General features: G+C 37.7%; 1 protein-coding gene across 3 annotated transcripts in view; it reads left to right on the top strand.

Annotated features, from left to right (window-relative positions):
- The first annotated feature begins 1,058 nt into the window (after positions 1–1,058).
- LOC121321739 (dedicator of cytokinesis protein 1) overlaps positions 1,059–21,006 on the top strand; it is a 205,995-nt gene continuing 186,047 nt past the window's right edge. For all 3 annotated transcript variants that reach the window (XR_005950971.1, XM_041260857.1, XM_041260856.1), the window contains exons 1-9: positions 1,059–1,226; positions 13,508–13,591; positions 14,189–14,229; positions 14,857–14,912; positions 15,559–15,655; positions 16,097–16,245; positions 17,236–17,371; positions 18,717–18,874; positions 20,899–20,980. Coding sequence is in view for 2 of the 3 variants with exons in the window: in XM_041260857.1 (XP_041116791.1) it covers positions 1,184–1,226; positions 13,508–13,591; positions 14,189–14,229; positions 14,857–14,912; positions 15,559–15,655; positions 16,097–16,245; positions 17,236–17,371; positions 18,717–18,874; positions 20,899–20,980 (846 nt within the window). In the remaining variant the exon portion in view is untranslated. The remainder of the gene's footprint in view (positions 1,227–13,507; positions 13,592–14,188; positions 14,230–14,856; positions 14,913–15,558; positions 15,656–16,096; positions 16,246–17,235; positions 17,372–18,716; positions 18,875–20,898; positions 20,981–21,006) is intronic.

The following is a 21,006-nucleotide window of genomic DNA, read 5'->3' as shown; positions in this document are numbered from 1 at the left end:
GTTTAAGCGCAGCACTGTATATTAAGATAAGGCACATCTGATCATGATCATGCACATCAGGAGCGTTTCCCCCTTGGTGCTTTTCTTAATTTGGTACTTAATGGTTTAATAATTATTAATTGCTATGGAAATGTTCTGGAGGGATCTAAGGGAAATAGATGGGCATGCAAAATGAATTTACACTCAAAGCAAAGCAACACATGCTCTGTGTACTGTGAACCACAACAGGGAACCGTTTCAAAAAGAGGATTATATATTTCAACAGCACAACCAAGTCAGCCCTGGAAGACAAACTTAATGGGTAAGAAAGCAATCAAGGGTCAAAGCTAAGTCTTTCATGTGGAGTAAAATAAACTACCTCAAATGAAACAAAGGCAGCCTTCTGATAGTTTTAGTATCTTATACGACTTGAAATATCTGTGTTATTGTGTTAAACTCATTAAGAAAGTGAACAAAGGGCTAGGGTTCTTATTGTTTAAGCCCCGAAGCAGTAAAACTTCTGGAAGCAGATACACATCGCCCTCTACTGGATGAAATGTGGTGCGTGCAAATACGACTTCCCGAGCATTCCATGAAATCTATAAAATGCCTTTGTATTTAAAAAAAAAAAAAAATCCCCTCTTATTGACATTTCCAATTCGTATGATTTATTGACAATAAATAGATATTAAATAAAGGGAACATTCTGGTGGGTATGTAAATAAAACAATGTAAATATAAAGCTGCAGTTATTCAGTTTAGAATAAAAGGGCAATACATATTGAGAGTAAACTATTACGTTATTTTATCAGTAGCCTTACTTTATCCAAATATTTTTCTTGTATTAGAAATATTTCAGGTAACTACAACCTAACCCTAAGGTAACACTACACGCTTTGCTCCCCTTTCATCTATTCAGGTTAGTTGTGAAAAACTGTAATGGGCATTTTTTAACAGTATTAAAATACTTACGTGCAATTTATATTATGACAGAAAATATTGTTTCCTTTTGAGATTACAGAGTTTGTACAGTGACGCTTGCACCACATGACAAAAAAAAAAAAAAACTTTTCCTGTCCTCTTTGCTCTCCTAGTTAGTGGCTGTCGGTGGAAAATGGCGGAAATAAAAAACTAGGAGCCCATTCATGAGCCACGGTACGCAACAACAAACTTGGTGTGACAAAAGTTAGTGGAAAAAGTGAAAATGACGCGCTGGGTCCCAACTAAAAAAGAAAAATACGGCGTCGGTAAGTAGAAATGTAACTTGCCTTTTGAAACTACAGTACTTGGTAGTGCATTTTTGATTCACAACTTTTGGGAAGAACCCTTATATATTTTAGCCCTGCCGTACACCAAACAACCCAGCATCTCCAACCAGGCCTCCATCCTGTGCTATCCAGCATTTGGAGTGGAATTACCTACAATGGTTACTCATTCAAGTCAATGTCGAATCACTTTAGAGCATAATGCTCTATGATTTGAATAAATGCAAAATGTACTTTCCATTCTTTGAAAATCAATCTAGGGCCGGGATGTGTAAGGAAAGGCGCGCCTGCTTGCAAGAGTGTACCCTTGCAGTATACTGCCCCTTAAAACATCTCCAAACAGAGATTTTTTGACGCGTTGTAAAGTAACGTGGTTTATCATTTAAGTTGGAAGATTGTCACAAAATATTTACCGCGGTCAACAAAAGCCCTCAACTGGTACGCATTGTCGGTTTCACAGAGCTCTCATCTTCTGTGTGATGCTGGGATAGATTGCTGTTGTATTGATGATCATGTGTGTTTATTTTTTGTCTGGTTTTTTATATATATATATATATATATATATATATTATATATATATATATATATATATATATATATATATATATAAAAAATCAAGAAATCTTATCGAATTTATTTTATGTAAACAATGATGTTCTCTTTGTACAACATGTTGTTTGTTATAACTTGCGAGTCGTCTCACCAGTTGTGAAATATTACATTTTTTATGTTTTATTTGCCAAGTGTTAATCGCATCACATAACAAAATGCACTGTTTAATTCGAAAGAAATGGTAATAAATACAACTGGACAGATTGCACTCGTATTATATGTTCAGTCAGATATCCTCTTGTGAATGTGAGTGGTTGTAAGTACCTTTCACAAAAACACTGGATAGCCACATCATAAACATAATAACGTGAATATTTAGTATTTTTTATTTTTATTTTTTTTATCACTGTCCACTTTTAACAAAACTAATAACCGTATCAGTGGTAGGTATCGTTTACATTATTTTGTTTGTAAACCTGTAACTATATCTATAGTACATGTCAGTATATAAATATGATATATATATATATATATATATATATATATATATATATATATATATACACACACACACACACACACACACACACACACACACACACACAAAAGCACAACTCAATATATGCCTGTACAGTATAGAGTCAATTATCCAATCTAATTTGGACCGATAACTACTTTATAATCGATTTGTATGGTTAATCGAACAGGTATTAACAATTACTGTACCTTTTAATAACAATGACGTTAACATACACAAGTACTTAGCACACAAGTACCTACTGATGATGATATATAGCTAGTAACCTGTTCTATCACGCTAAGCATAAAAAAAATTACAGCGCTTTACAAGTCATTGAATCAATTCAGTAAAACTTACACATACAGGTAAGTAATGTACTACTGTAATTAAACATTCCATATACCAAACTTTGAAAATCATCAACGAATACAATTCAGTACAACTTTGACACATTACAGAACTTTAGGAATCATTAAACTTAAAAAAAAAAATTCAGTGAAATGTTTCATTTTTTTTTTTTTCATACTTGCTGGTCAGGCATTGTAATAACATGCAATTGAAATGAGTACAATAAACATTCTAGCTGCTTTCTAACAGGATCTCCAGCCCTTACTGACAAAGTAGAAGAAAGAACAAGGGGACTGTTTTAATGTGCTTAACTGCAACAATTTAAAGCACGCACTGCTCCATGTAAGGTTTTGGTGGTCTGAATTATGCTGTAACTTCGTTGCCTCAGTCTGCTGGTTGTTTTGTTTTTTGGCAGCTAAATCGCCTAGCCGTTTTAGCAGCGGAAGCTGTGTGGGTAATACACCACACGTAATTCATCACGTGATTACACGTGCGTTCGGTTGATTAGACAGTAAGGTTGATCAAGTAATTGACTACTGTATATGTCATTGCCAATTGTTTATTGTGATGCAGTAAAGTATTATATGGTGCACTGTAATTCCTCTTTATTTACTTTAAAAAGGGAATTGTGCCTTACACAGAGACAATGGGTTCACAGAATGATACAATTGTTCACAACTAGCCTAGTTTCCTTCATTTAACATTTTCCACCTGCATTAATTTTTTTATTTTGATTTCCCTTGCACATATAAATGGGGCAGACAGAACCACAACTGGACCCTTGGCCTCTTTTTTTCTTTTCTTTTACTGAGTTCTACTCCCGCGAGGGTCTGGCAAAATTCAGGTAGTTCAGATCTTAACTGCAGCAATCGGGTGAGCTCACAGCAGATTTGCTGAGAAGATGGCATCTGCTCACTGCAGTGGTCGTGTGTCGCCTCCCTCATGAAGTTTGCACGCTTGCGCGGAATGATACAGTTGAGGAGACATTGATATGCTGGCTTTATACACTGGAAAGCAACACAATGTCCAAAAAGGTACAGGGGATTGGCAGAGTGAATGGTCTTAATTTGCTAAATGCATCCATTGGTAAAACGTTTTCCCTACTTCAGTAAAAGTATTCAGTGGTGGTTACTGATGCAGTAAATTGAAAAGCCAGTGGTAATTGGTTCATAAACTGAATGGATAAACCTTGTTGTTTGTACAGTACGCACGCTTTCATTTCTCCATGCTGCCGGCTTGATATTCAGTTGGTTACATCATTATATGTAATTTGATCAGTGGACGTAAGATGCCTGTCACTCAGGCTGGCACAGAAGAGGCCAGTTTAAATGCCCATGCAAGCAGAGTAAAAACTACAGTAATAAATGCTGGCTGGTATTGTTTTCCAGCAGTGTTTACTATTGGAGTTGTGCCACTCTCCCCTCAGCTTTCAGTTTTTTGCTTAAAGCAGATATTTAACAGTACAAATATTTAACTGTACTGACATGCACATTCACTTTATGCTCTCATTGTTTACAATTGTATTCCCAACGAATACAGTACATCTAATGCATTATTAAACAAAAGGCCTCCAGTAACAAGGCTGAAATGAGTGGAGTTAGCATTGTTAAGATATGACATCTGTACGCCACTTCATCACAGGAAGCGAACACAAATGTGTATTCAAAATGCAGTTACATTTTCTGCATATTTTATAACAAGGTTTTTCTGACTTAGTAAAATAAAATCACTCCTCTTGCATTCCTGTGGCAATTTTTCATATTTCAAATAAGGTTTATGTGGAGGCTGTCGTATCCGAGTCAGTTTTTGGATGAGAACGGCTTGAAGGTATTGTAACGAGGCGTTGGTGTCCTTGGTGTACTGTATGTCACCTGCGTAACTTGTTCTTGTTTACTGGGATATGTATGTATGTGCTGGGTATACCCTTGCTTTGTAGAGTGATTTTCTGGAATGCCTGTGGCTGCAGTAGGCTGCATAGACCCCTATAGAAATGTATAGGCCAACATGCAATCTAGTTAAAAGGTTTATACACAGTATTGATTCATACGTCACTGCTGAAGTTCACTTCCAATCAAAATGTAATACACTGCACCACGCAATTTAGTGATAGTCAGAGATGTGTGTACACATTAGTATGCGTATACAGGTACTCAACACACCCTTTTCAGCATGCATGATTCATACCAGAGGTGAACATGCACTATATTGACAATGTATGGACAGTTTGGACCCCCTTTCCCAGCACACTGTAATGCCAACGTCTCGTCTGATATATTTGGGAATTTATAACACATCTCTAAATATCCCTTAAATATTTGAAGGAGTGTACATGGGTTCATAGTACTGTTATTGATTTTTTTAGGTAACTTGTCACGGCGCTAGGCTGTTTTTAATTTCACATAGATTAAAAAATAAATAAATTAAAAAAACCGTATGGTTCTGAGCTTAGTTTGTTCAACTGCTCTGCTCGCCTTTGTGTATTACAGTATGTTCCTATATTAAAATGAAAAAAAGAAAATAATGAGTTTCAGTACATTGATAAAACTTGGAGAAGCTCTCATTGCTGTGTGGCAAGTAGTGAAGGCAGTAAATGCTGTAGTCTAATATTGTTTATTTGTTCTGTAAACTAAAACCGATCTGACAAAGATTGGACGACAGGAAACTGCCTGACTAACTTCTGGGATTATTTTGTCTGTTTATTTACCGTGAGACAAAAAATGATTCAGACAGTCCCTTGAGTTTCAATACCTGGTGTGTTAATCTACCAATCTTGCATTATTTACACACTCAATGCTGTATATGTGCACAATTAATTATTTATTAACACTTTTTTTTTTTTTTGTATATTCTAAACATTTTAAAAGAGCACATTTGCATACAGCGCTAGTTTTAAAATAATCCCTGGATTAAATAAATGCTTAAAAAAAATGTTTATTAAAAGAGTGTAGCCTCCCCCAACCCCAAAAAATGATTAATCTTATTTAATTCTGTTTACATTTACATAAACTTTCACAATTAACTGTCAATGTAGATCGATCTAGATTGAGATATTTATGGTAGAAGTTAAATATGTTGATAAGGCAGAAACAGAATTTTCTGCAGGGGCACAAGAAATATGTTCCAGAAAGTGCCATAATGCCGGAGGGATGCTAAACACTGCCAGTTGAAAAACAAGGCTGTGTAGTCTTTTCAGTCACATGGACCAGTAGCAGAGTTCTGCACATGTATCCAGTTCTGTGGGCTCCAGTGACTGAATACAGCATTAAGAATGTTTCCAGCACACTTACAAGCAACATGCAAATGAACTGCATTTAACTGCTCGTACAAAAAAAGATTTGATTTATCAAAAATATCTCACCAAAACCTTTGTCTTTAAACACTCCTTGCATTGTATATTTTTGAAATCTGTTCTTGGGGGAAGATGTATTACACTAAACTCTTTGCTGTGAATCTTATGACTTTTTTCGAAAAAGAGCAGAGGTCTTAACCCTTGTATCCTGGCTAAATTTTAAACACAGGTCAAAAACCTGACTTGGCTACCCCCCCCCCCCCCCCCCCCCATCCCAAAATCTCCCAGTGGATTGAGCTATTCAGTTGCTGATCTAGTAACAAGCTGTTGTCAACTGAAGAGCACATTTATATTGTGATTATAAAGTTGCATTACAAATGTACCATAACATTTTTGTCTGAAATGTTACATGTACAGGATGGGCTAAAATAAATGCAACGTATGGATTGTTTTGCTGCAAATTGTCATCTTCAGTCTTGCAAACATGTCGGAGCATGCTAGGAGTTGTACAGTTTTAACATAGCAGCATTCAAAATTGATCGTTTGCAACAGATATTGCAAGTATTGTCGGAATAGTGAAAATCATCTTCACTGCAGATAGGAATGCGGTTTGGCTTTGCTAGCTGTTTATATTGTTTGTAAAGTATTTTATCATTTCAAAGTACAGCACTACACAGGCCCATGTGACTGACAACAAACACAGCTTGTGGATGCTTATTTCTGCTGCTTTTGTCTTGTTTTTGTGAATTATTTTGTTTTCTCTTTGGTACTTCAAAGCTAAGTGGCATTATGAACATTTACATTTTTAATGTTGTCAGCAGTAAGAGCATTGATTTGCTGTACACATTTCTCAAGTATCATAAATCAGGTGATAGCCTTAGGCCATGTAATGTGAATAATAATTGTAAAACAATGTAAGCGTGCCTGAAGCGTGCGTCCTTGAACAGCCAACGAAAAGTCATCCACTGTGTACAAAATGATAAACATGGGTGTCATTTTACAGTTTTGTTTTGGTATTGCAATGATTTTATTCACCAGCTACATGTCTGCTTGTATTTGGTTCCATGTGTCATGGTTACCACAAACACGATCTTCAAAGACGGGAACTGTTGCATTATTTTAAATTGAAAGAAGTATATACATTTCATAATAAAAATAAATAAAAAAAAGACAAAAAAAAAACTTTTGGAATAATGTTAAGACATCAGATGAAAGATTGCATGAATTTGCATGGACTTAATGAATTAATTTCCTATATAAGTGTACTGTTTCCTTGATGCCTTTTGATGTTTGCCCACTGGACAGATGGCCATGGGTTTGTTTGTTTCAACTGGGGGAAAAAAATTCTGAAAAGGCAGACAGGGCTGGTTTGAAATAAAATAAATATGGATTTCCCCCTAGATAACACATAAGAACCCGTCCCTACTGAGTCCAAACTAACAGGTTTACAGGAAATACAGTATAATGCTCATCCGCTTTCCAGGACCAGGAGATAGCTAACCCGGTGCAATGAAACGCAGGTTTTCAAGAGAATTATACAAAAGTCAGCTATACGTAGACGTTTAGATGGGGGATTTTCTTTATGGGTGACTGAGTGAAAAACTTATCTGTTCCTTCCAGTTGCTGTAAAGCAGACTTTTGGAGCTTTATTTATTATTAAAGTCAAGCGAGAAAAAGGTGAACATTTTAATTGAAAACGCCCTTCAACATTTAATAGGAAATGAACATCAAGTATATCTCTTAGATGGAAATAAAACTCCCAATGCAAAGGAGGCCGAGTCATTGAACAGCTCTTGCTTGATTACACACACCTGAGTGTTCGTCCCCTTGGTTGGTTAAGTCGAGCGTGCAACACAGAAAAACATTTCTTAAAGGTTTATAAGGAAACAGGTTCAAATGTGACATGATCATTCCTGCGTGCAAGTTTGTGCCGCTGTGATGCTGTATTATAAATGGTCTATCTGCGTGTATAGCAATAAACCTGCACAGTTTAGTAGCTGTTCAGGCCACTTTGTCATCAGTGGGAGTTGCATATCTTGCATAGTCGCATGATCCCAGCGTCAAATTCTCAATCCAGCATACAATTAAACATTTGTCTCTTAAAAACATGCTCAGGTGTGCCTGATTTAAGATCACAATAAAACCTAGAACGGATATGTAGAATCGCATTTTATTATATTTGCTGTATGTTTTTTTAACAAGTGCTTTAGGGATTCGATTGGGATTCTGTGTTGCACTGAGCCAGGGGACAGAGGAAGCTTCTCTATTAGACTGGCTTTCTGAATTGTTCATTTTTGGCTGGTAGAGCGCCTGTATTGATTTGTTATTTCCAGCGCTGCGCGATCTGGCACACCCTCAATTTGGAAAGATTTGAGTTGTACACAGAGGGCTTTTGTTCATTCTCTGATCTGTGTGAATAAATGTTGCAAAAGAAGAGGACTTGTCAGTACTAAGCCTAAACATTTAATAAAATTAGTTTTGGGAGCAAAATGTATGTTTTGTAGACAGTGTTGATTACTTTCAGGCATGTTCTGCTAAATTCTCTTTGAGGACCTCGTTTTCCTAATTTCAGTAAACATCATCTAGATTTAAGGTGCTAATATGGGCAACATGGTTATTGTAATGAATCTACCCTTTAGCAAGCAAATGGTATTTAATTGGTTTATGTAGCATAAATTACATTCTTAAAGCTTGTATCTGACCTTGTAATAGAAAACATTGTTATGAAACAAATCAAAGAAAAATACTGCAGAGAATTATACTGTGTCTTGAAGCATCTTTCTGAAGGGGCTTATATCTTCTCTGATTTTATAAAACTGGCATCTCTGTTGCTGCTTCTTCAATGCTGCTATTTCAATAGCAGACTTTATATTTTCAGCTTTCTCCTGTAATTTCTTGGTCAGGTTTGATTGTGGGCATTGTACAGTGAAAATGAACTCTTGTGTGTCAGTAGTTCTACAAAGCTACTGCTGACACAATGTCAAAGCGTCATTCACTTCTCCTCAGATAGCTACCTGGTTGAATTCAGATAGTTTAGAAAAGTTTCTCGCGTATAGAGACAGTACAGTTTGAATTTGTGTCTTATTTGGTACAGCGCTGCATTCTATGATTCCCTTAGTAAAGTCTCAATGCCGCTGTTATTCAGTATACAACAATCTCATCATGCCACATAGTTTCAGCCTCCGGCCATATCAGTGATGCACACACATTTACTACAGAGCTGTACTACCTGTGTTTATCCTTTGCTTGCAACTTTAGGTTGCAAGCAACCTATCAGGGGCAGGTAGCCAACAAACAGAAGTTGTAAAGCCTGCATCTGGCATAGGCATCTACAAGGTTTGAATAGAAAGAGGCAGTACATGCTAATTAGTTAGATCAATTGATCTTTAATTACAGCACTGGCATTGCTTTTTAGTTGATGCATATTAACCATTCAGCAAGCCCTCTCTGTAGCTGCAAGATATAAAATGTGTCCTGGGTTTTTTTTTCGAGCACTGCAAGGCGTATTGGATCCTTTTGTGTTCCAGATGTTGGAACTGAAGTTACAGGAAGTATTGTATAAATTATACAATCGATGTATACATCTGTCTACAGCTGAATATCCTTCCTTATGAAAGTCTAGAGGACAATCACAAGAACACGCTTCAATGGGGGGAAGGGAGGAAATGCAGTAGCCTTCAGTTCAGACTCGGGATCTTAGGTGCTTTTGTATTGCACATTCCTTTTCTCTGCCAGACTGCGGCATTAAAGCCTATCAGATCTCTGCAAAGCTAAGTAGGGTTGGGCCCACTTGGCCCTCAGAAGGAATACTGGCAGCTGCAGGAAGTGGTGTTAATTGCCTAGCAGGGCACTATCATATCTGGGGCAGACCTTGGCAGAAAGCCCCAACATGGTGTTTGGGGGCACAGTCCTTTTAGATATACTTGCATTTCTTGGTGAATCACACCTATTTTGTAAAATGTATTTGCATATTGTAGGCCGTGGGGACTGCATTTAGTCTTTTGCTTCTTTCCCCAAGCCAGGATAAATATCTTGGAACAATAAACAACTGCATTATGAGGATGTGATGTAAAAGAAAATGTAGCAGTCCCTGTGGCTGAACCACCTCTGCAGCTATTACAGCTTGTGCACACATGGGCAAGGAGTCTACAGCGTTTTGGATGATCTCTAGAGCAGCTGGTCTGCTGAACATTCATCTTCCAAAGGTTTAGGAAGAGAATGCAGCGTTGTACGATAGGTTTGGAATGCCTTGCCCAGAGGCATCAGTTAGGAAGACCCAAGTTGGATTGAGATTAAAGTGCTGTTTACTGCACCGTGCTGGGATATTTTCAGAGTTGTTTTCAGGCTGGATTCAGACGTGTGCTCTTTTGTCTTGGAGCCAAATTTGCTGCACCTGCCGAGCTGCCACCCCCTGAGCTGTATGAACCGAACCAGGACTGCTCTTCATTCAAAAAACAACGTTGTGGTAATGCAGAGCCGCCTTCTCGTAAATCACACAAATGCCGCCTCGGTGCTGCATGAGGATGTCCTTGTGCCAGAGCCAGATGGTGTGGAAATGTCTGAAAATGTACTTTTGATTGCTGCAAAGCAGTCGGCTCATTAAAATACAATGCAGTTGTTGGCAAGAGACTAAATTTTTCTCCTGAGTAAGCCTTTGTCCTTTTGTTCCCAAGCTGCTCTTTTTATCTCTGCCTTCCAAATACCAGGTTCATTTTCACTGAACACACACACAAAAAAGAAAGTCATGGTTTTGATATGAAAGGGCCTGTGCGTCACAGTTATTAGAGTGTAACACTGTTGAGGTAATAGGTATTGCAGTCCACATGATTGTTTCAGCCAGCCACTTCTTAATTTGAGCTAATTAAATGTGCATCTATCTCTTGTAGCAGTTAGTTACTGAATTACACCTATTAAACTGGGAGTGAAATGACCCTTGGTCCACCACCCTTGGTGTAAAATGCTTTATCGCTTCATCTGTATGTTCTTTGTGTGGCACTGCTTCTGTATTCATAAACCCAGAGTAACTGGGGGATATGTCTTCCAGGGCATTAAACAGGCAGAAGATATGTGCTGTTTGAGAGCATTCCAGAAAGTAGTAAAGTTGTTGCTTTCTTGGTACATGCAAGTTTGAGAAGCTGTATAGTAAGGAAGCATTCCTCTTCCACGGGACTGTCGTTATCTAAAATGTAGCAATGTGCTTTGCAGTAGGTTGCTGTTGCAGTAAACCCTGTATTTTATGTAAGTTTGCTTGGGTACTAAGATGCCACTCCTTCTAGGGAAGTAGGCTATGGGGGGGGGGGGACGACTCATGACTCGGTCTTCTCTGAAAAAAAGTCTATAAACTGTGCACAGATTACTGTAAGCACAGTGTTCTGAGGCTTATTAAAGACTTGAGTGTGTTTATTATCTGGCTGTAGAGACTTATGAGGCTGGATTATTAGCTACGCTATTTGCTTCCATTTGGGACTGTGGGCTGATTTAGTATGAATTGTGTGGTGGAATTTACAGTTTTATTTTCTATGTGGACGATAAGATTTTTGAAGAGGCCCACGTGGATTAAAATAGACTACAGTAGCTGCAACATTCTGGTATGTGTTCCAACTCCCCAGCAAAAAAATTGCATTCCGCTGTTACCGCAGCTACATCCCTACTGAACTGAACACCCGAGTTCTTTTTAAAGGTGTTTCATGAGGAAATCACATGGCTCACGTATGGGGAATAGACTACTTAACCTTTATTCTGAACCACAGAATGTTGCTTCTAAGCATGCGGCACATTGTATTATGAGTTCTTGCATGCATGCAGAACACACCGATGCCCACTTCCCATCTGCCCCAGGGACTGACATGAAACCGATTTGAAGTCAAACTTGTTCATTTCCATTAGCAGTTGGAACTTTGTCATTCCTAGCTGAGATGCACTGATGGAGAAAGTTACACAATGACGGTCTAATGCAGAGGATGAAAGGGGTGTTTCTTTTAACTGTAGGACTGGAGAAAAAAATTATCCAGGCAGATCATGGGTGGGGTGTGGGGTAATTTGTGGTCTTGTCACCTACAGATGTCTTAAATATTATTACTCACTAGAAACTTCCAGGAGAAACAGCTGTGCGTGAGACTAGTCGAAACTGAAATTACTATTTTAAGACAGAATCTTTAATCGTTCCGAAGTTCTATAATCATTATGGACATTGACAATGTTTGAGAATGTGCCTGTTATTCATGCCACTGTTGGTTTCAAGTGATCTTGTCTGTTCTGAATCCTGGTGTGCTAACAAAAAACATTTACTGCACTAAGTGATTCAATAATCAAGTTGCATTGAAGAACCTGTAATTATCAGATCATATACTGTACACCTTATAATCCAAATGTATAGGTTCCATGCTGCTGGCTGGATTCAGTTTAACTCGCTGGAATTTAGACGTTATGGACTCCTTCAGAAATCTTTTCTCTTTGGTCAAATGCTATTTGATGTTGGTGTTCACTGAATAATTTAAATTGGTATCTGCTTGTGAGCTTAATGCAAGGAGCAAGTACAGTGCTGTCTTTTTTTTTTTTTTTTTAATTGTAAATTCAAATAAGTTCATTTCATCTGAAAATTGCTACTGTATAAATGGTATCAAGCAGTTAACCTGGATTTCTATGCAAGGCATTAAATTAGACCTTATTGTTTTATAAGACAACATGAAGCTGATAGTGTGAAAATGACATTGCATGGTAATAGTGTTCTCTTTAATGTAGTCAAATCCTTTAGGTCTAATAAGATGCTTGTTACATGACAAACTGCAGTGTATAGAAGAAACGCATGGTTTTACCTACCTTGATTGCTGTTCCTATAAAAGCCATTCCATTCAATCAGCGCTCCAACGTTGTTGCAGGTTGGAGTGGCTACAGGACGATACTTTTAAGAGAAGTCCTGTTTCTTCTGGTCAACGCTCCAGAGCGAAGGTTCAGAGGTAGTATAGGCCTGATTGCTCAAACAGTTGTGAAACGCAGGTAAAAGTAAAGTAATGCGTTCCTTGTAAATGCTGCAGGCGTTGAGTGAAACTTTAATGGACCCTTAAAGTAAAGTGCTACATCTTATTAGGTTGTATCCAGTGAGATACTGCAGGTATCTGCACTGTATTAATGTTGAGTAAAAACAGTGATTTAAAGGGTATATAAAGACCTTTTTATTTTGCTGTGTTACATGAAGATGGCATGGCTTCCTGCTCACATGTGTAACTGAGATAGATTTACCAGTGAGATGGAATTATTCTGTAATTTTAAGATGTATTGATGTTGGAACAGTAACAATGTATTTATTTTTTGGGGGAGAAAGTATATTTTTTGTCCACACACAACAACAGACCTAAATATGGGTCATTCTTTGTCATAATGTGCTCTTCGTCTTGTGGTGTTGCGATAATTGAGAAATAATGTATGTTTCAAAGCTGAGCCTTGAGCGCATGGCAGGCCCTCAGGAACCACTGGCGCCACCTTCCAGCACAGTAGGAGTTTATTACGTTTTTCAGTATCTAATAGTCTGTTGCTTTATTGCTCCCCCCCCCCCAGCAATCTATAATTACGATGCCAGAGGAGAAGAGGAGCTGTCTCTGCAAATTGGGGACACAGCACATATATTAGAAACATATGAAGGTTAGTAGATTGCTGTCAATCTTTACACAGCTGTTTTAAGTGATGGTGCATGCGATCGTTCAGAGCACTATCAGTGACAGCATTGTGGAAGTTTTTTTCTCAATTTTTTTTGTATAATAACTTGTTTTTTTCAGCTGGAAATAACTGCAAACATTTCTGGCAGGATAAATTCTTTATAAATCGGTACGGTTGATTTGTAATAGCTAAATTTGTTATTTCAACTTTGGACATGTTGCAATAAATGTCTTCGTGTGTATTAAAATGTATGCCTTTGCACAGTGAAATAAAACCTCCTTTTCTTTGTTTCACTAAGCTGTAGAATTCAGTAACCAGCTGGTTAATGAAAGTTGCATGTTGCCTCACTGATATTTTCCTCAAATATCACTTTCCCTTCCACAAATTCCCTAGTTTGCTGAACAGGAATAAATGTAGGACTTTATAAAGTCTCTCTGATTATTCAGTGTATTTTATAGACACGATTGAATAATTTATGCCTGCAGCCCCAAAGGAAACTAGGCATAGGTATTCATAGAAAAGTTTGATCGTTATTTTTTTGATGCTGTTTCCCATCATAATTCTTCTCTTGTCTCTTGTCAGGCTGGTACAGAGGCTATAGGATAAGAAGAAAGTCCAAAAAGGTAGGTACATTGACCTGTCATTAAGGAAGTAACATGAATTCTAAAGTTATAAAAAAAAAGGTAAAGATTTTATTGCTAGACTCATTACTCAGCAAGTCACAGAAACCAACTGCTCTGAATTATGAACCGCCCTTTCCAGATCACAGATACTTCATGGCACTTTGTAAAGGGATTGTCCTTAGCAGATTCCCCTCCCTGATTTTTTTTTTTTTTATAAATGTTTTAAATTGTTATTTTTTTTTTTTAAATATCCATTTAAATTAGTTAATCTAGCAGTGACACTTATTGTCACACTGTAGCATTGCTTGCTAGTACAACTTCTTATTACTATTATTTTTTTGTAATCATTAACAATCAAGTTCGTGACCTAGCTGTGTTAAGTTACTGATCTTGGCTTGGAACCCTGTGGGTGGGGGGGCATTACATCATTCCTAGCACTAAAGTGGCCCCTAGTGGTTAGGCGCATGGTGAGCTCAGCTGGGCGGCATCCACTGTCAAGCTTCCGAGTGTAATGAGGTGATTGGTTTGAAGGTGGTATCAGAGGATGCCCATTGACCTTCAGTTCCCTGGTTTAGTTTACTGCAGTCCCAATCAGAGTTTAATTTCTACTGCTTTTTTGTGTTACAGGGTATATTTCCTGCATGTTACATACACCTCAAAGATGCAACGGTTGAAGGCAATGGGTGAGTTGCCTCAATACATTAATAAATAATAATAAAGATACAGCACAACTTACTGCTAAATATTGAAACTATTGGTTTTTACATTTATTAAAATAGATTATCTAAGGCATTTATGCCTTTGAAATACAGGATACTTTTCAATTCTGTAAATGTGTTCATCCTTTTCAGTCACATTTAGGTAAGATGTGCATGTGTCTCCATAAATTAGAAAAAAAACACAACCCCCCCCCCCCCCCCCCCCCCCCCCCCCCCCCCCCCCCCCCCCCCCCCCCCCCCCCCCCCCCAAATAAATAAACAAGTCTCTTTAAATGCAAGGTATTTAACATGGAAAGTACTGTTGGTAATTATTTGGGTTACTTTAACTGTGACGTTCCCTACACAATTGGGTTTATAGTAAATTGCCTGAATTTAGTATTTTGTTCTTCGTACACAAGTGCATGTGCTGCTGCTGTGTAGCACCTGGCTGAAATTACCAGGCCATTCTTAACCAATTGATGCATTTCAACCTAACAATGAAAATATTAATACTGTCTGAATTGGCATTTCATTTTTGGTGAAACTATGTGACTGAACATGTACATCTGTTAATAAATAAAATAGATTGTTCATTTGTGTGTGTAATTATTATGGAATTCCGCATTTCCAGGCAGAAAGAAACTGTCGTTCCAAATGAGCTTCCACTGGTGCAAGAAGTTACCACCATTCTTCGGGAATGGGCCTCAATATGGCGGGAATTATATGTTGTAAGTAGTGATAATGTTTAGGCTCATTGGTCCTTTCTGCATCCTTTCCTCTGCCAATCAACTTCATGTTTAGATTATTATTTACTATGCTAACTATGCCAGCAAAAAATGGGTCTTATTTCAGTTTCCCCTCTAATTGATTTTTGTATATACATTTTCTAAGTGGGATGGCGAAACGAATGAATTGTAACCTTTGTAAAACTTGTTTTCAGTTCTAAAAAAGTAAACCGTGGTGTTAGCTGTAAGGATCTGTCAATTTTTTTGTTTTGCTCATGTAAAAAAAAAAAAAAAAAAAAAAAAAAAAACCATGCCACGTTTATAGCCTATAACTGAAGTTTAATTAGTATAGCAAAGATTTCCTGCTCATCAAGCAAGATGTATTTTGTGTATATGAGTTTAATGCTGTGATAGTAGTCTTGTATGTGTGTTTTTTATTAATAGGGAGACAAGCGGGAAATGTTCAACACAGTCAGGGACTTGATATACGACTTAATAGAGTGGAGATCGCAAATTCTCTCTGGAACCCTCCCACAAGATGAGCTGCAAGAGCTGAAACAGAAAGTCACCTCTAAAATAGATTATGGGAACAAGTAAGTATTGCTGTCCTGCTCATTTAAGAGAAGGTCTGTTTTAATACTCTGAACATTTTAATGAATTTCAAAGAAATTTTGTTGTCATGCTGCATGATATTTCTAAAAAGTACTTTTTCCTCTTTTTGATCTGTTCAGTAAGGCATCCAAAAAGTGATCGTCAAAACTGCAGTTTCATCTTGACTTCTAGACAAAAGTTATATCAAACAGTAAAGTACTGGAAAGGTGTATACAATAAATTGCGGTAGATTCATAATGAATTTAGCACTCGGATATTTGCCTCGGGGTCCACTCCATCCTCACACATGACATTTAAAGTAACAACACACCTTTTAAATCCATTATGAAGTCTAGCCTTAGTCTCTCCTTTCTGTCCCCCTTTTGAATGGCTTTTACTGCGCTTTTTAAAGTGCTTTTTTAAGTTCATGATGATGGTATGGAATGGAGAGCTTGAGGTCAGGTGCTCCGCTGGTAACAGTAAATTAGGCCTTCTTTCCCTCTCCTTCATGCTCACTCCCAAGGAGCGCACCCTTCAGTGTCAGCCACAATCTTCATCTCGGCATCTCCTCTGGCCTCTATGACAGGGACCCCCGTCCACTGGCAACTCTGTAATGAGTTTACTGGATTCCATTTCAATAAGACCTTCAATGTCCATTGGCTAGAAGTGACTGTACTGTCCTTCTCACAGGAAATCTTGACTTCTTCACCTGTTTTACTCTGTGTACAGCACATGTTAAGTGCAGCTTCTTAGTAGGTGTGAGCAAGCCTGGGACAGTGGAATGGTCTTTATTGTTGTACCTTCAGAGGCATTTTCATCACTTTAAAATATATCAGAAAAATTGTTCCACTACACAACAATGGAGGCAGAAAAGATGACAATCATGCTCATCAATAAATCCTGCTATCACTGGTTTTTGGCCAGGGGGTGCATGTGCCAAATTGTAGATGTGTGTGTTACGGCTGTGGCTCAGTGACTCTGTCTTTGCACAGATATCTTGATTTGGATCTGGTTGTAAGAGATGAAGATGGGAACATTATGGACCCTGAGCAGACAAGTACAATCAGCCTGTTCCTCGCTCATGAAGCAGCATCCAAACAAATAGAGGAGAGAATCCAGGAGGAGCAGGTAAAGACATGGACTTGTTTGTACAGTACGCTTATTTGCTAAACTGGAAAAGACCGTTTTCAAGTTTGTCCAGTAGGGCGTCAACTGGACCCTCTGGATTATGCCAGGATAGCACGCCTCCATAGTCTGCACAAAATGAGTTAACACCTGCATTTACTGGCAAATTAAATGTGTGTGAATATATTTAACATGACCATTTCATGTTCTTTCATTTCATCAGGTGACATTGTATCGGTTACCTTAAGCGAGAGGATCAGTGTAATTTAAAATCATGTCCACTTTGAACACTCCACATTGATACAATGCTCAATTTGCTCTGTAATGGAGTAGATTGATGTACAGGATATGTTTGGCTTAAAGATGGAAGAGTATTTTTATTTTATTTTTCTCACAGGATTAAGTCCTACAAAGCCAAGTGTTGTTTTTATTCTTTAACTACACAAGATCTATTGTTGGTAGGTGGATTAGGTGCAGTGGTACTTCAGAGTGTGATGGATAGTCAGGTGGGTCCTTGGGCATTGTAAGATGTTTCACTAGTTTTATGGATGGTGGCTATGGAGGGATCTAGTGTGGTTCAGGCAAGCCAAGTTATTTTAGCTGAAACTCCATGGTGGTATGAAACCTATTGTCAGTAGCCTACTAAATCAGCTAACAGTTGACAGCGGGCAGTCCTCTTGGTTGCATTTTATAGTATTGTTATTCAGTATGCTTTTTAGTGTGTGCGTGTATAGTTATACAGTACACGGTTATTTAAAGCCCTCCTAATTTGAAAAATGACTTTGAAATGGTCAAACCTTTCTGTCCTTGTGTCTTAAGATGTGGTGCCAGTGTAAGCAATTTCTAAAACATTGCCATCAATATATTGGAACTTTTGAATAACCCTGTAATCAATGTGTATAGTATAAAGACAATGGTCAAATGTAATAATGTTTTATGATTATGGCTTGTCTGAAGAAGTGCCAGGATTTCTTATTTTGTTTAAGTCATGTGACAATTTGACCTTCAACTGCTATCCCCGTCTACTCTCCTCTGTGTGTGTGTATATATAGATATTTATATATGTGTGAGTAATATGTGTGCATATATTTAAGATACTTAAATACTGATGTACGCCAAATGATGAACACCTGCTTCCACGTAAATGGTAGGTATGTTGTGGAGTTAATGAAGTAACATTTTAAAAGCTACTACGACTCCCTGTGATTCATTCATATCAACTGGTACTTCTAGGTGTAAAGACCAATTGGTGTGGTGTTTTTTTGTCATAGCACCAATGAAAGAGAGAGAGAGAATCTAGTGTTTGTACATCTACATATTTATGACTTCTGTTCCTTTTAATCCCCAGTCTCAGAAACAAAATATTGATTTAAACAGACAAGCCAAGTTTGCATCTACTCCATCTTTTGCCCTTTTCGTCACCTTGAAGAATGTAGTGTGCAAAATAGGAGAAGATGCCGAGGTTCTCATGTCATTATATGATCCCGTGGAATCCAAATTCATCAGGTGTGTAGAATTCTTCTTCTTCTTCTTCCTATTATTATTGTAATTGTCAAATGCATCATTCCTGCAAGCCAAAGAAGTAGCAGTAGTTGAGTGTGTGTGTGTGTGTGTGTGTGTGTGTGTGTGTGTGTGTGTATGTATATATATATATATATATATATATATATATATATATATATATATATATATATATATATATATATATAGTACCAGTCAAAAGTTTGAGTACACCTGCTTGAAACCAGGTTTTTCATGATTATCTATGCTTTTAACTGTATAAACTTGTCTATAAACACTTAATATTTCATTATATGATATGTGTACTTATATAAGCTGATAACCATAAGTGAATTGCATTCAAAAATTAAATTTTTAAATGAAAATGTAAATCTTGTCAATTTCAATGAAATGGTCACCCAAAGCAAGGGGATTTCAGTCTGAAGCCCAAGTCATTTAAAAGTCTGAAATGTGTATAAAACGGTGTTAGAACACTGGCATAAGTATAAAAGTGTCTTTGTTAGGTATTCTCTGAGTTAACTAGCATGTTACCTAATTAACCTTTTGTCAGCAATTATTGTTAACAGATGAGGGTCCATGATTACTATAAATATAGGTAGCATAGGCATAAGTTTGTCATTCCTGAATGTAAGGGAGCAGAAAATGGCAAAATACGCTCAACTAAGCAAAGAAAAAAGACAGTCTGTAATTACTTTAAGAAATGAAGGTCAATCTTTAAGACAAATCGCAAGAACTTTGCAGTGTCTGTAACTGCTATGACCAAGACCATCAAACGATTTGAAGAAACTGGCACTCTTGAGGACCGAACAAGGTCAGGCAGGCCAAAGGTGACCTCAGAATCAGAGAACAAGTTAATTCAAGTCACGAGTCTGCGAAACCGGGGATTTAACTGCCCCAGAAATACAAGCTCAGCTAAAAGCTACTAGAAGTACAGATGTTTTAACATCAACTGTTCAGAGGAGATTGCGTGAAGCTGGCCGAACTGGAAGAATTGCTACAAAGAAACCATTGTTAAGAGTGCAGAATAAGAGGAAGAGGCTTGCCTGGGCCAAAAAACACAGAAACTGGACGTTTGAGGAGTGGAAGTCGGTCTTATGGACCGATGAGTCAAAATTTGAAATATTTGGGTCCAACCACCAAGTATTTGTAAGACGCAGAGAGGGTGAGCGCATGAGTTCTGCATGTGTGGTTCCCACTGTCAAGCATGGAGGCGGCAGTGTTATGGTCTGGGGTTGCTTTGCTGGTGACAGAGTTGGTGATCCTTACCAAGCCCATGGCAAGCTCAACCAGCATGGCTATCATAGCGTACTACAGAGGCATGCCATTCCATCAGGATTATGGCTAGTTGGGCAGTCCTTCATTCTTCAGCAAGATAATGACCCGAAACACTCCTCAAAGTTGTGCAAGAACTATCTGGCGAAGAAGGAAAGTGAAGGACAACTCAATCTAATGACCTGGCCTGCCCAGTCTCCAGACCTCAATCCCATAGAACTTGTATGGGACGAACTGGACAGAAGAGTCAAAGCAAAGCTACCCACAAGTGTCCTGCATTTCTGGAAATTGCTGCAGAAGAGCTGGGAAGACTTGTCGGGTGATTTCCTGCTGAAACTTGTTAACCGAATGCCTCGTTTGTGAGGCTGTTATTAAGGCAAAGGGTGGCTATTTTGAGGAATCCAAGATTTAGAGACAATTTTCAATTTTCTTGAACATTGCTTTGATACTCCTTATGTTTTGTTTTGTATATTGTAACACGTGTTTTCATTTCCAGGTATTTACAGAAACGTATACGACGTAAAACATTCTCATTTATGAAAAAAATCTTGTTTCCAGCAAGTGCACTCAAACTTTTGACTGGTACTGTATATATAATATGTACTTATGTGTGTGTATGTATGTGTGTATGTATGTGTATATATATATATATATATATATATATATATATATATATATATATATATATATATATATATATATATATATATCATGACAATCCCTGTTTATGTATTTAGTGAAAACTACCTTGTACGATGGTCAAGTTCGGGATTGCCAAAAGATATAGATCGACTCAACAACCTTCGGGCTGTTTTCACAGTAAGTATCTTTTTTTTTTTTTTTGG

This window comes from Polyodon spathula, chromosome 10 (genome assembly GCF_017654505.1).
Source record: "Polyodon spathula isolate WHYD16114869_AA chromosome 10, ASM1765450v1, whole genome shotgun sequence".
NCBI classification, from domain to species: Eukaryota; Metazoa; Chordata; class Actinopteri; order Acipenseriformes; family Polyodontidae; genus Polyodon; species Polyodon spathula.
This window is presented reverse-complemented; position numbering and strand designations above follow the sequence as displayed.